This window comes from Aulostomus chinensis, chromosome 15 (assembly GCF_037954235.1).
Source record: "Aulostomus chinensis isolate RoL2024-O1b breed Wild chromosome 15, RoL_Achi_v1.0, whole genome shotgun sequence".
NCBI lineage: Eukaryota > Metazoa > Chordata > Actinopteri > Syngnathiformes > Aulostomidae > Aulostomus > Aulostomus chinensis.
In genome coordinates, this window is record NC_141334.1 from 22,554,895 (window position 1) to 22,568,666 (window position 13,772).

Genomic DNA, 13,772 nt, shown 5'->3' on the forward strand with positions numbered 1-13,772 from the left:
TGAGTAAATCTCTATCACCATGCTTCATTTGTTGTGGATGTGAGAGATGGATGTCATATGTAGTTGTCATGCAGAGTGATATGTCTTGATTGATATAAGAGCACAGAGGCAAATAAGATGCCAGTACATGAAGAGGCTTAGGCAGAAGCTAAGTTCAGGGATAGGCAAGAGATTTTGTACTGCTCTGATTCACAAACTGATCGACCAACAGCTAAACCAGCTGCTTTAACAAAATACTTAAAATGATCTGTATTGGCCACACATTAGCTGGTAGGACTCAGAGGTGGTCAGTATCTGTATGGTGGGAAAAAACAAAACAAAACATGATTAGGATTTTTCTAGTCTTATAATAACACAATTTTTCTGTGGTGGGAATTGCATTTACTTACATTTTATTGCAATAAAAAGTAGCCAGGGGGCTGTATCACGGCTGCACTCTCATAGACTGAGTTTCTTCGCAATTTTCACATTTATGAATTAAAACCAAACTGCAGTTAAGAGAATGACACCAATAATAGTATTATTAAAACAATGTGCAGTCATCTATGAAAGGTGGTTATCATCAGATCTATTGCTGCAGAAACAGTCTTATTTTTGGTCATATTCCACAGGACAATGCACTGGAGAGTTTGTAAAAGGATACTTCAAGGCAGTTTTCCTGTTGCTTTATTGCTACTGTTAGCTGTCAGCTGCATTAGCTTCAACCTTACTATACATGGCTGGCTCTTTCTGGAGTCTGGAGCCACAGAGAGGTAATGCAGGAGGGAAAATGTCTGTCATCTCAAGACACCTATTAGTGAGTACTAGAAAAGCCAACGTTGGATAAAGTATTGACAATATTTGCTCATGGAAATTAAAGAAATCCTCTTCTCTGTTTTTTTTTTTTATATACTTTGGACATTCATCATCATGAGCATGTCTCACAGCTACTGTCATGTTTCTCCTGGTCCCCACAGGGAGCAGTTATCCACTCATGAAACCATTTATTATGAATATGCCCGGGACAGTGTGATCCTCCCTGAGATGAAATGAATTGCTCTATAATCCATGCTGCTGCAGCAGCAGCTCACCCTCTGTCTCCTCGAACAATTTGAATCAGTGGTGGGAAAATGACCGCGTATACTTGAATATATTTCTTGAGTGAAATATACCTTTAAATAGCATGAATCTATATTTACCTAGAGATATTCAGAGCCATGGTTGTTAAAAATCAAGTCTTGTCCTCGCAGGAAATGGCCACAACACCTTACACCACTGACGTTACCTACCTGTTTTTATGTAATCCTGCCCCATTTTTCCCTACATTGAACTGTAAAGTTCATGTCACCTTATAACAATACGATATCAGGAATACTTTTAGGGTATGTCTTCAAATATACAACAATATTTCACTGTGAATATATATATATATATACACACACAGTATGTATGTGTATATATATATAATGTATGTATGAAGAGTTTTTTGGGATCTTTGGGTGAAGACAAAATTACCTCATTATACTTCTGGTGCATTAGCATCCTCCAAGCAGCTGGAAAATACCTGTCAGAGGTAAAAAGACATCTCGACTTACTCAGTTATCTGTACTGAGGATACGGAGGGTAATTGTGAGAAGAATATCAAACCAAACAACAGAACCACAATATAGAGATGCAATGTTTTTCTTCTTTCTGGGATGTGATGTTGCTCTGGTGATAACTTGACAGGAAATTTCCTGCAGGCTACTGAACACAGAATCACTGAACAACACAGTATGTTACAACATTGCCACCTGCAGTCTCAGACACGAACCTACAAAGATCTCATTGACCAACAGCAGAAATAATCTTCAGGTCGAGAGAAACAGAAAGCGAGGCCAGGGGTCTCCTGTTCCGACCAGCCTTCTTAAATGGCTGTGCGTCTGCTTCACTTCCAAACCACCACCAGTCAACCAGGACACGTTGGGGAACAGCCATTTTATTAATCAAATTGGAACTTTGTGTTAGTTTCTCTTTATTCCAGTGCCACCATGGTGAACACCCATGTTAAAAATAAAATGTGACATTTTTTCTGTGGTTAAAATGAATAATCATAATGAAGACATTTAATCATTGAACTAATCATAGAGACTGACAAAATTACCTCACAGCATTTTGGATCATATTCTTTTCCCTTCAGGGGGTGACAGAAAGAACAGAACTGGGCCAGGGTAGACACTAACAAAAAACAGCTTCTTATGTATATCCACATTTTTTTCTTTAGATATTTCCCATAGACATTATACGTTTGGTTTGAAGGGCGGATTCTGCTGGATTGTCTCACGTTTTTATTTCCCTGTAGAGGAGTGTCACTGTAATGCAGTGACAATAAATCTACTGAGGAGAGAGAGAGAGAGAGAGAGAGAGAGCCCCAAGGACTCTACCTAGTGCACTGAGAGTACGGGGGTCTATCTGGACACACTTGAGTTGGGGGGTGGGGGGCAGGGGGGTGTTGTGAAGTGCAAACCATCAGTTCTCTAAAGCCTCCCTGTTCTAGCTAACATCATTTACCACTCTGGCGACACACAGTGGTAAACTACACCTGAATACATAGCTGGAGTGTGTCCGGCGCTGTAAGTATACTCACAACATAGTTATTTTCATCATTACAGTACAGTATAGAGCAATAGTTTCCATATACTTTTCATATCTTTTTTCATATTGCACCATCAGAGAATGGGACACAGAAAGATCAACAGAGACTCCTTTTCCTAATTAAAACAAGATATGTGCAAACATGACTAAGGACTTTATTAACCAAATCAATTCTTCCCTGTAATATCCACAAATAAAAGTGATTTCTCTTTTTATATATATATTTATAGTAATAAGAATAATAAATCTTCACATTGGATCATTTCATAGTGTGACAAAATGCTTGACTGGGCTGTCCAGCCACCATTGTAATCCTCATTGTCTTTAAATTGGTCAGTCCCCATGCATCCATAGGAAATAGATTTTTTTCTTCAAAAAAAGTAACAATTTGAGAGCAGCTGAAAAGTTTGGACTGGTGTCAAATTCGTTCATTCCAAGTTTCATTCAGGATATTCCATAGAAAACAAAAACAGCAACTCCCATTTGTCATCTTCCTCTCCAGAAAACAAAAAGATGTCCGGGTTCTTATGAAACACTGTAGTGCTAATAGATCATTTGGTAATCAATAATGATGATTATTAATAACCGACAACAATTAAGAATCACTGATTAATTAGAAAGAGAATCAAGAATAAATAATGCTCCCGCGTTACTCGATTAGTTTGGCAAAGCTCCGGCTGGAGTCGATTCTGATAAGTGAGTATGTTCTCAAGTGAAAAAGAAAGAAATACAAGAGATGAAAGAAAGCTCTAAAATAAATAAAAAGAGATTAGTAAAAGTGGCCCCACCCTTGGAGGGAGGAGAGTATATACAGAACTGCGTGGTGAGAGTCAGTTTACTGCACTTGAGTGTTAAGTCCAGTGTTAGAGTGAGTTCTAGTCCGGCCCTAGGTTCCCCTGCTGTTATACCAGTGTGTAGGACTTTGCGTAGGGGTTGCTGCTCTGTTTGAGATGTCCTCTGGAGTCCAGCAAGGACTCCTGGGAGGTGCTGAGCTTGGCGGCCTGGGCCAGCTCTGAGCCCTCTCTGTGGGGGAGTGTGGCTGCTGAGCCAGGCTGCCACTGAGCCACTGGGTCCCTGCTGGCCTGAGGGGCCTCTGTGGGAGTTGGGGGCGCCATGCGAGAGGGCCGCTTCAGAGAGCGACTCTTCTGGGGTTCCAGACAGGCCTGACCCATGGCTGCTCTCTCCCCGCTTGTTGTGCCCCTTGATGAGCCTGAGCAGGACATGCCTCGGTTTAACAGAAAGTCCATGCGCAGGTATGGAGGAAGGTGAACCAGCTCGCCCCCTGCAGGACAACACACTCAGGTCAGAGTTGGCTAAGGAACGTTTCAGGGCTCATACATTTATACCTTTACATTTCCATTACTTTACTACACCTTTGCAGAAAATTTTCATCACTGTACATTATCTGAAACTCCTTTAAGACATGAAAAACAAACTGCTCAAATCCACAAGTATATCATAAACTAAATTTGATGAGTTCATAAAAACCAAAAGACGTTTTTCCACAGCTAATTAGAAATGAATCAGACATAATTGGAATTTGTTAAACACATTTCCACAAGTTTTCCAACTTTTTGGTAAATTCCAGGCTTGGAAATGGCCATTTTTGAATTCCTTGACCTGCCCAGGTTTTTCATGATGTGAATGCATTGTTTTTTGACATTGAAAAGATTCTATCTTTTGAAAAGAAGAGTGTTGATTTCTACATTATTTTTTATGAGAGAGAAAAATCCCCAGAGGATCAGAGAGGGAGTCAGTTTTCTATTTGTAATGTCCTCATTGGAAGAATTTGGTCAACTCAGCTGGCAGTGGCATGTTTGAATGCAGTAACTGAAAAGTGTCTCTTAGCGCTGCTTGCTTCTCTTTGAAGTGAATCACATTTGGCGGTAAATCTCATTCGTACAAAAAAGAAAAAGGACTAAACCGACCTCTCATTCAGTTTTGAAAGCAGCTGCAGCACCATCGACTGTATTCTTACTGGATTTGTATTGACTTCATGAACATTTTTAGCATGAATCTTATTGGTTTTATTCAGAATGAACTGTTTTCCCCAGTTCCTCGTGAAAGTTATTTGGCATCCCTGTCACAGCTCATGATGGATGTCAGAGCTGGATTAAGAGATTAATGTTTTCTATATCATGAGGTCAGTGTGATGTCAAGCTGCTCAGTGGGCTTCGGCAGCTTCGCCTCACCTGGTCTGTGGGCCTTGGGAACAGCCATGTTCATGACCCGGCTGACATCCTGAGGCTTGGGCGGGGAGGCAGTGAAGCGGCAGATGCCTGATTCGGATGGGGTGCTGGATGTCAAGCTGTCAGTGTAGTCGTTGGTGCCTGCTGTCATCTGCTCTGAGGAAGTGTCGGAGATGAAGCATTCCGTGATGGTGAATTTGGCGTGGCGCAGCTGCTCCTCCATCTTGGCATGCTCATAAGCTCTGGCAAGCTCCTCATATGTGGAAGATGCGCTCTCTGTCGACACCATACTGCTCCGTGCACGATCTGAACACGGGGCCACGGGTGTTAGTGTGAGGAGTCAGTTGTTGACTAATGTTATACTGCTGTAAAAAGACATGCAGGTCTGCTTCTCACCTGTGTCCTGAGATGGGCTGACGCTGTAGCTGTCACTCTCCTTGTCCACGGAGCCTGCCACTCTGGGTGTGGGCAGCCTCCAGTCAGTGCTGAGAGTGTGAGAGGAGACAGGGGGGTGTGGGCGGTTCAGGGTCCACTGACTGGCATAGCGGTTGCGGGCAGCTGGACCAGCTTTGGCTGTGCGGCGAGCAGTAGGGTCTGAGAGAGAGGAGACACAGCAGATCACAGGAATGATAGCATTGAGCAAGCTGAGATAGTCTCATGGCACAATAACAATATTTAACACTTCTGATGGGCATTCATAACTAAAGTCATGATCAGTTATTCCCTGCAGAAATCACTTGTTGAAATAAATGCAAAATGCATGAATTTTGGCAACATTATAACTTTAACATTTCCCTTTCCAAAAAGACAGCTGTAAAAGCATTAACAGTTTAGGTTGTTCTAGTAGTTTGCGGCCAATAGCTTCAAGCTAAATAAATTTGGCTGGCTCTTTCTACATTTGAATCACAAAATTAATGCAGGAGGGGAAAAACATCATCTTCTTCTTTCTTCAACACACCTATTTGTGAATACTTGAAAGGCAAATATACTTTTTGGATGAAGTATCATTTTAATCCTGTAACCTTTGTGAGCTTGACAGTGTCATGATAGATTTAAATACTGCAAATAACTCCTGTGGGGGTCATGATAGGATTGCTTATCTTGCAAGTAGGTGTCACCTCATTTATCTGAATGAAAAACATGTTTTAATACATTCTATGACATTAAATTCTGAAAATGTATGTGCAGGAAACCTGACTGAGCAGACAGAATAAACAGTAAAATGAAATGCAACAAATGAACCCAAAAGTGACTGTTAGCAATGTGTTAAAAGTGATTGTTAAGATGTTTGCTCTGTAGTGGTTTGGATTTTTTCCAGCACTCTTCTGTAGATTTAGGCATCGCGGTGGATAAAGGCGGCTTTACAATATTTAACTGTAATTTCGGAAATAGCCAGTAGTAGTGGTCCAGCTGACCATGGAAGTTTAAGGAAAACAGGATACAGTGTCAGAGGCAGGACTTCCTTCCCTCCTATGACTGCTGTTCAGTGGCACATGAAGCCAAAAAATTTCAGCTTCAGAGTATGAAAGAAATATGAGTGAGCTGCTCAGTGACCTGCACACCAGAACAATTGTATCAGAGACTTGCACCGGCTGAGCCTGCAAAATTCTACCCGTTAACAAGAATGAGATTATTGAGTTGAGCTGCAGCCATGCCCCTCTCTGCCTGGGTGCATCAGGTGTGGGTGTGGCTCCCAGAAGCAGACTGAATGCACCAGGTGGAGATGGTCCGGTAATCAGGGAGCTTGGAGAACACTCACTCACTCTCAGGAAAATGGGAGCAAGCAGTCTGTGAGACAAACAGCTAGAAAGCTTGCTTCAAATGAGGAAGGGGGAGCCGGTGAGCTTTTGTTCATTCATGTATTCCTGTAGGCTTCATTGTATTGAAATGTGATTAAATCCAGATTATAGTGTGATGTATGGGAAAAGGAAGGTGACATTTGAAATCATCTATCAAGAGTACAGTTAAAATGTATTTCAAGAAGTGTTGAAGCTAAAATGTATTTTGTTAAATATGGTTCATGAGTTGCTGGTGAAGATTGTAAGGTTAAAATCATGACTGAGCAGTGCTTTAAAATGTATTTAAATTTTGGGTGCTTTAAATGTTGGTAGTTTTTACTTAATTTTCTATATTAATTTCTAATGGGTAAAAATAAGTTAATTTCTGCTTAATGTCATGACTACTTTCTAGAAGTTAAAAAAATGAGTTTGCTTTATATTTAATTGTAGTATTTGGGTTACATTTTCTTAAGGCGTTTGTATTTTAGGTTTTTCACCTGTACTGACTTGGACAATTTAAAAAAAAAAAAGAAAAGAGAAAAAAAAGAAAGCTGAATCTTTGTCTTTGAGTGAAATCCTGTCCTTTCTTCCAAAGCAAGCTAACCTTTCAAGTGGGGAGCTGCAGATTAAGCCTCAGAGAGGGAGAACACTTGACAGGGATTAAATGACTTAATCTTGCAGTTCCTCAAGACTTTCCAGATGTTAACAGACCGAACAGATCAAATTATAAAACTTAAACGGGTCATTTTGCAGGGGTTGTCAAGCTAAAGAAATGTATCTACCATTTTACAGCCAACTCTTTTACATTGTGGGTAAATGGGAGGAAGTTTTTTTTGGGATGCAGTGGACTGCATGACAGATATCACAGTTTTAAGTACAAGGTTTTGTATCCAGGTCTTATTAGATGTTATTGCAGCACACCTGACTTGTGTGGGTTCAGGAAGTCAGGTAAGTCTGACCTCAGCTGTTCAGTGTTTGTTGATTGAACCAGTATTCACATTTTGAAGCTGATTCCAAATATTACACAGTACCATTTATCACACAGAAGTACACTGAAACATGTCTTATATCATTAACAAATCTTGAATTAGAATTGTCAAAGAATTATTCCAAAAGTAACTTTGAAATAAGAGTAACAGCAGGAGAAGAAAAGGCACAATCACAAATGCATGCATGAAGGTAAAAAAAAAAAAAAAAGTCCGTACTGGACTTACTGGTTCCTGGTCTGGCATCAGACACGTCAACCAGTGGACCAGTAGCCTGGGAGAGTGACTGGTAGTGGACTGTGTGGGTGACTGTGGAGGACTTTTGTTTCTGGGTTTCCCCAAAGTCGTTATCAGTCAGTAATACAGTGGACCTGTCATCTGTAGGACAAAAATCAGTTGACTCAGTACTTTATATTCACAGACCCTGTTGCTTAATATAAGGCAGCAGTAAAACGATGCTCTTACCAACAGTCTCCATGGTGTCTCTCTCCTCAATCAGCAGCTGGGCTCTGGGGATGTCGATGTGCATTCGGAGGGTTTGTTGCTGTTTGTTGATGGGCTCTGCTGGACGTGTGTTTTTACTGGGAGCACCAAATGAAACTTGATGACACATTTGGAACATTAACTGAAATAACAGCTAGGAAGTGAAGCTGTTGAACATTCTTACCTCATGAGCATCTCAGCCAAACTTTTGGCATCTGGATGACAAACGGGAAAAAAAATTTTGTTGCATGTTGAGAATAACTCGAAGGAATCAACCTAGAGAATAGAGGCAGACATCTCACCTCGGAGTCTCTTGAGCCGCTGCTCTCGCCTCCTCCTCCTCAATACCAGCAGGCCAATGAAGATGACAACAATGCCCACCAACACACAGGAAATAGTCACCATCATCTTCAACCCTTCGCCACCACCAGAAGTATCCTCACTCACGTTGGGTGCTTTCACCAGAGGTGCGATAGTACCTGTGTAGGGGTTATTATGTTATGACAGGATTGAACTGGTCTGGGAACCTGGTCTCAAATTGTAAAGAAACTTTATGGGAAATATCCTTATTTACCATGGTCCCCAGAGTCAGACAAGATGATTGATACCATTCTATGTGCTGCATTATGGAGCTGAGACCCTCAGACACCCCTTGACTGCAAGTTAGCTTATCACAAGTTGCAGTGCTTTGCAGTGGTTTTAAATAATGTTATAAATGCATTTTATTCAGGCCAGTGTGCATAAACAGTTTAGTTGGGGGAGGAAGTGAGGGGCACAAGTTACCTAGTCTGCTTGTAGTGCTTAATTGAGCTACAACCACCACTTTTATTGTCATGCCTAATAAACCTATTTGAAGTAAAGTTACCATGGCAAAAGTTAACATGAGCAAAAAACAGATGGAGAAATCATGTCACTTGTTATGTGTTTACTCACTGCCATCATAGCTGAGTGTTGCAAACTTGACTCTCTTCTCAGCGTAGCCAGCACTGTTGAAGACTTTCATCTGCAGCTCATACCAGGTGGCCTCCTGCAGGTCGTACAGGATGTAGCTCTTGGTGAGGGAGGTACGCTGCGCTGTGGTCCATGTAGGTGAGTCCATCGGCCGATACTCCAGAGTGAATGAGGTAATGGGGCATCCGCCATTATTCCAGCCGTTCAGGTTGAGCTTGACTCGAGTTGCGTTAATGCTTGTGAAGAGCTCCTGTTCTTTGGAGTACTGAGGTTCTACAGAGGAGAGATGGTGAGAATGAACCCTGAGAGTCCCAAAATGCAAAGTGTGTTCCTTTTTGAAGGGATGAAGTCATCTTCACTCCAGTGAAGTTTTCAGGTTCATCTAAGCACAGAAACTGAATTAGCCAAAGTTACTAATGACCTTCTACTTGCATCAGCTGAGGGACTTGTCAGATGGTGCAGCTTTTGATACCATTGACCAACACATCCCATTACAGAAACTAGAGAATATCTTTGGGATTTAAGGATCTCAGTTGATCTCAGTTCGTACTTTGTTAATGATGATTTCTCTGAGACCACTAGTTAGCTATGGTTTTCCACAAGGGTCTTTGCTTGGACTGATACTTTTCACTCAGTATCTGCTTCCATTAGATGACATACAGTACTAAAGAAACACTTGATTAATTTTCATGGTTATGCAGACGATAAGCAGCTGTACTAATTAATGCATCCACATGAAACCAATCAGCTGCCTAAATTTGAAGCCTGTCTAAAGGACATAAAAAACATGGATGACCCACAATTTTCTGTTACTAAATTCTGACAAACCTGCAGTTCTTGTGCTGGGCCTGAAGAAAAGCCTTTATCTAAGGAGATAGGTACCCCTGATGAAATCTGGAAGTTCTCTTTGATCAGTATCTGTCCTTCGACTCCCACATAAAGGAAATCCTTAGGACTGCCTTCTTTCATTTACATAACATTGCTAAGATCAGACATATCCTGTTTTAAAAAGATGCAGAAAAAATAGCCCACACTTTTGTCACTTCCAGTGTACTTACTGCAGTTCCCATGTTTTTCTTCTAAAGTCATTAATTTATACCTTTCCCATGAGTCTTTGCTTCAATGATCTCACTGATGCGTCCAGGTCCCACTGCATTCTGGGCGGTGAGGGTGAACTTGTACCAGGTACCACACTTTAGGTTCTCTAGCCGATAGGAGCGTTCACTCGGACTGATGGGGAAGTTACCCCACTGCTCACTGTTATCCTCTGAATACTGCAGGATGTAGCCTGGAGGGACAACTGAGAATGTAAATCAAGTGGTCATTCTGAGGCAGGGTCATATTAAAAGAGGCAGATATGAAAGTGACCTCGTATGGAGCTGCCTCCATTGTCTCCAGGGATCCAGGAGAGGGTAATAGATGTGGTGGTGGTCTTGGTTACTGTGAGGCGAGGCTGGTCTGGGGGGACTGGTGGACAGAAAACAGAAAGCTCTGAACAAGAGCAGGTCAAAGCTTGGAGCTTACATCTGGGCCTTGTTGGTCAGATTTGGAAAATGTGGCCAGTGTGTCATGGGAGCAGTCAATGTGTCTACAACGTGAATTCCTGGATAGTAAATATGCTCATCTGGCATGACACAACTAAAATTTGTTTAAAACATATCACTTCTGGAATCAGCACACATATCTGCTATAACTGCCATAGGTTTTTTTTTTTATGATTATCTTGTTCATTTCACTGAACTACTCCATTAAATGGCAACCAGCAAAACCACACCATCTCTGGTGTGAAAAACATTACATAATGGTACTGACCACCTTGGACAAAGCCTGGTGAGACCACCTGTATCACTTGAGTTTACCCCAACAGCTACATCGGGATCCTTTCCCATCTAAACTACTATGAGAAGTTGGAAAATTACTGAACTAATCCAAACAGTACTCTTCTGCCACTTAAATTAATGAAACTTCTGTTTAATGCTATAGTTGACGGTGTTGCTGGAAAAACAGTGCAATAGAAAATGGTTTCTCTGAAAGCAACAAATAGATTAAACAGTTATAAGTGCACTTATTGTGAAAACAAACTAAATAACAGATATTAAACAAGAACAGGAGCAAACACTAGGAGATTCTCAGAAGAAAAGACATTTATCTCCCAACTACAGTTGGAACGAGATGACATGATTTGTTACAATGTCTGTCCGAAGGGGCTTGTCAGTCAAGGAAAGTACTCTTACAGTGAGTCTAGAATGATTCAAAATCAGAATAGATTCTAATAATATTTAAAGAGATATTTATGTCAGACTTATGACTAAATAGTATTTTTGTGTTAAACCAGTACAAAAAAATCCATAAAATCCCCATTCTTACCTTGTACCTGCAGGTTGAGGACGATCTTGTCAGACCCAAAGCTGTTACTGGCCACACAAGTATAGTTACCAGAGTCCTCTGCTTTCACTGTGCGGATAACAAGGCTGCCATTACCATGGACACTGCGCCGGCTGTCTATCACAACAGGTGCCGGGGTTCCATTACTGTAAACACAAATGTATGAATAAGAAGAGTGGGACTAATTCAGCTCCTGTCATTGACCTCCTCCAGACATTCATGTTTGAAGGTGCTCACATCTCCTTCAGCCACTTGATGGTTGGTGATGGATCCCCCACTGCCTTGCAAGGTAGCACAATGTCCCTCATCCAGGGGGTGGTTACTGTCCTGTTGAAGGTCAGGATATGAGCTGGAGCTGAAGAAAGACACATACAAACATAATTTGCAGGAGTATTTTGGATTGAAATAGAATTTAAGTCAAATATCCCTTCCACTTTCACTGTTTTCACATGTTCACATGTCCTTTCCTCTGCTCTTTATGGCTGAAGCTCACTTAGTCATGGCTGCGAGCTTGCAACCATGATAAGAATCTCTTTCCTTCTACAAAAGCAGAGCATTGAGGACTGAACATCCATCACCTACAACAGAGAAAGGATGTGAGTGTCCTGCTAAGACATGGGGTCCTGACTCCAGATATCATGGGGACTATCAGTACATGGAATCGGCTTATCAGCTCCTAGAAAGCATGGAAGGTGCAGACAGGGTCAAATATAAAGTTATTTACATTCTCTTGGTGCCCCCCTTCCTGTCTAGCAGAGAGGAGATAACATTCTTTTCCCCCTTTGCCTTGGTACATAAGAATGAGGGAGGACAAGAGGCTGTCTAAATCACTCTTATGGTAAAACCTTCATATTGAATTACTAAAATGTTTACACCATCTAAATTAGTTCATGCTGCTGTACTTTCACTTCAAATGCTAAATGCTGGAATGTTATACATTCACAGACGCAGTAACTGTTTGATCCCATGTGTTGCCTGAAATAGGAACGCCACCTACCTTCACCCATGGGTTTGACAGTGATGATCTCACTGGCATTTCCACGGCCTGCAGCAGTGACTGCCACCACCCATATACTATATTGCCGGTTTCTACTCAGGTTGGGGATGCGGTAGAAGAACACATCTGGGGCTGCCTCAAACTCGCTGCTCACCTGGTAGGGAAAACATTTCAAACGTTGTTTGTTCATAGCCAAAGCTTAACAGTGCAATTTGTCTCTCAATTACTCACAAATAAGCCTCTTGAGTTCATGAAAATGTTTTTTTTTCACAACTTCATCACTTTTGTGACTCCAAGAGCCAAGCATGTGTAGCTTGAAGGTAATAGTGTCCTCTACCAACTACTCACCACAGCAAAGCTGTTCAAAAGCATTTTTATAAACTCGAATGCAACTTCCGGTAAAACCCATTTCTTCTTTATCCAACTATGAACCTCAGTAATCCACAAATACTTTAATTCTATGTTAAAACAAACTATAACACTTGTGGTTTAGTGCTTGCTCACAGTGGTGTTAAGCGCAGACAGCTGGCACATTCAGTTGAATCAAGTTGTATTTGTACAGATATTTTTAAGCAATTATGCTGTTGTTGGTGGCTAAGGGGCATCAACAGTGTAAAACTACATATGCAAGGCTGGGTAGCTCCTCATGCAAAATGGAGTCACAAAGAAGTGACGGAAAAAACTATCTAAAAGGCTCAAGACTCCTATTTGAAAGGTGTCCGAACATGAAAGGCACAACACACATTTAAAGGGAAACATTTCCATATTAGTGTATGTCCAGTGTTTGAATGTTCATTTTTATTTCACCAAATTCAAAACCTGCTTTTATACAACCAAAGCATCCTTGTTTTACCCTGTTTATAGATGTAAATATATTTTCCTTACGGTAGGGTGTGGGTTGGAGCAGAAAACAGTGTATTTCCTAATGATGCCATTCACTTTCAGAGGAGGAAGCCAGGACACAAACACCACTGAGTTGGACGCAGCTGCTGCCTTCACCCCTGCTGGAGGACCAGGAACTGAAACAAAAAGAATCATATATTTCCTATATGGTATTGCTCAGACATAGTAAATGTAATAAACCCATATAAAAGCTTGCCAGAAGACATACTCAAAAACTCATATTTTGTCAAACTGATGCATATTTATCTTCCTTGTGACCATAAAGCAAGTGGTCTGACTAAAACATGAGTAAACAGCTTGTGTAAGATGCTAACATGACGGAGTTGTTCAGTTTGATGCATATCCTTGCAACTTTTATGTGTGTCAGCTCCTGGCCAGCCATGCCCTCCTCCACCTGTTTCCCATTCCCCTAATGCGCACACCCTCAGCAGATCTCACTCCATTTCTGAATCCTGTGTGACCTGCCCCCCAGGAATCTGTTTGAATA

At 41.3% G+C, this 13,772-nt stretch overlaps 1 protein-coding gene and 1 long non-coding RNA gene across 3 annotated transcripts in view; one reads left to right on the forward strand and one right to left on the reverse strand.

Moving 5' to 3' along the window:
- Positions 1-1,941: 1,941 nt before the first annotated feature.
- Positions 1,942-13,772, reverse strand: part of LOC147249191 (cell adhesion molecule DSCAM-like) — a 113,431-nt gene continuing 101,600 nt past the window's right edge. For both annotated transcript variants that reach the window (XM_086225672.1, XM_086225673.1), the window contains 14 exons: positions 13,268-13,401; positions 12,383-12,536; positions 11,623-11,740; positions 11,368-11,531; positions 10,369-10,467; positions 10,100-10,288; positions 8,983-9,273; positions 8,352-8,528; positions 8,234-8,264; positions 8,032-8,147; positions 7,786-7,944; positions 5,199-5,396; positions 4,806-5,108; positions 1,942-3,895 (listed from right to left, as the gene is read on the reverse strand). In XM_086225672.1, coding sequence (XP_086081798.1) covers positions 3,516-3,895; positions 4,806-5,108; positions 5,199-5,396; positions 7,786-7,944; positions 8,032-8,147; positions 8,234-8,264; positions 8,352-8,528; positions 8,983-9,273; positions 10,100-10,288; positions 10,369-10,467; positions 11,368-11,531; positions 11,623-11,740; positions 12,383-12,536; positions 13,268-13,401 — 2,513 coding nt within the window. In that variant the 3' untranslated portion in view covers positions 1,942-3,515. The remainder of the gene's footprint in view (positions 3,896-4,805; positions 5,109-5,198; positions 5,397-7,785; positions 7,945-8,031; positions 8,148-8,233; positions 8,265-8,351; positions 8,529-8,982; positions 9,274-10,099; positions 10,289-10,368; positions 10,468-11,367; positions 11,532-11,622; positions 11,741-12,382; positions 12,537-13,267; positions 13,402-13,772) is intronic.
- On the forward strand, positions 6,536-13,751 carry LOC147249192 (uncharacterized). The gene is made up of 4 exons (XR_015119410.1): positions 6,536-6,641; positions 9,025-9,138; positions 12,370-12,539; positions 13,328-13,751. It is a non-coding gene; the product is annotated as an uncharacterized LOC147249192 (long non-coding RNA).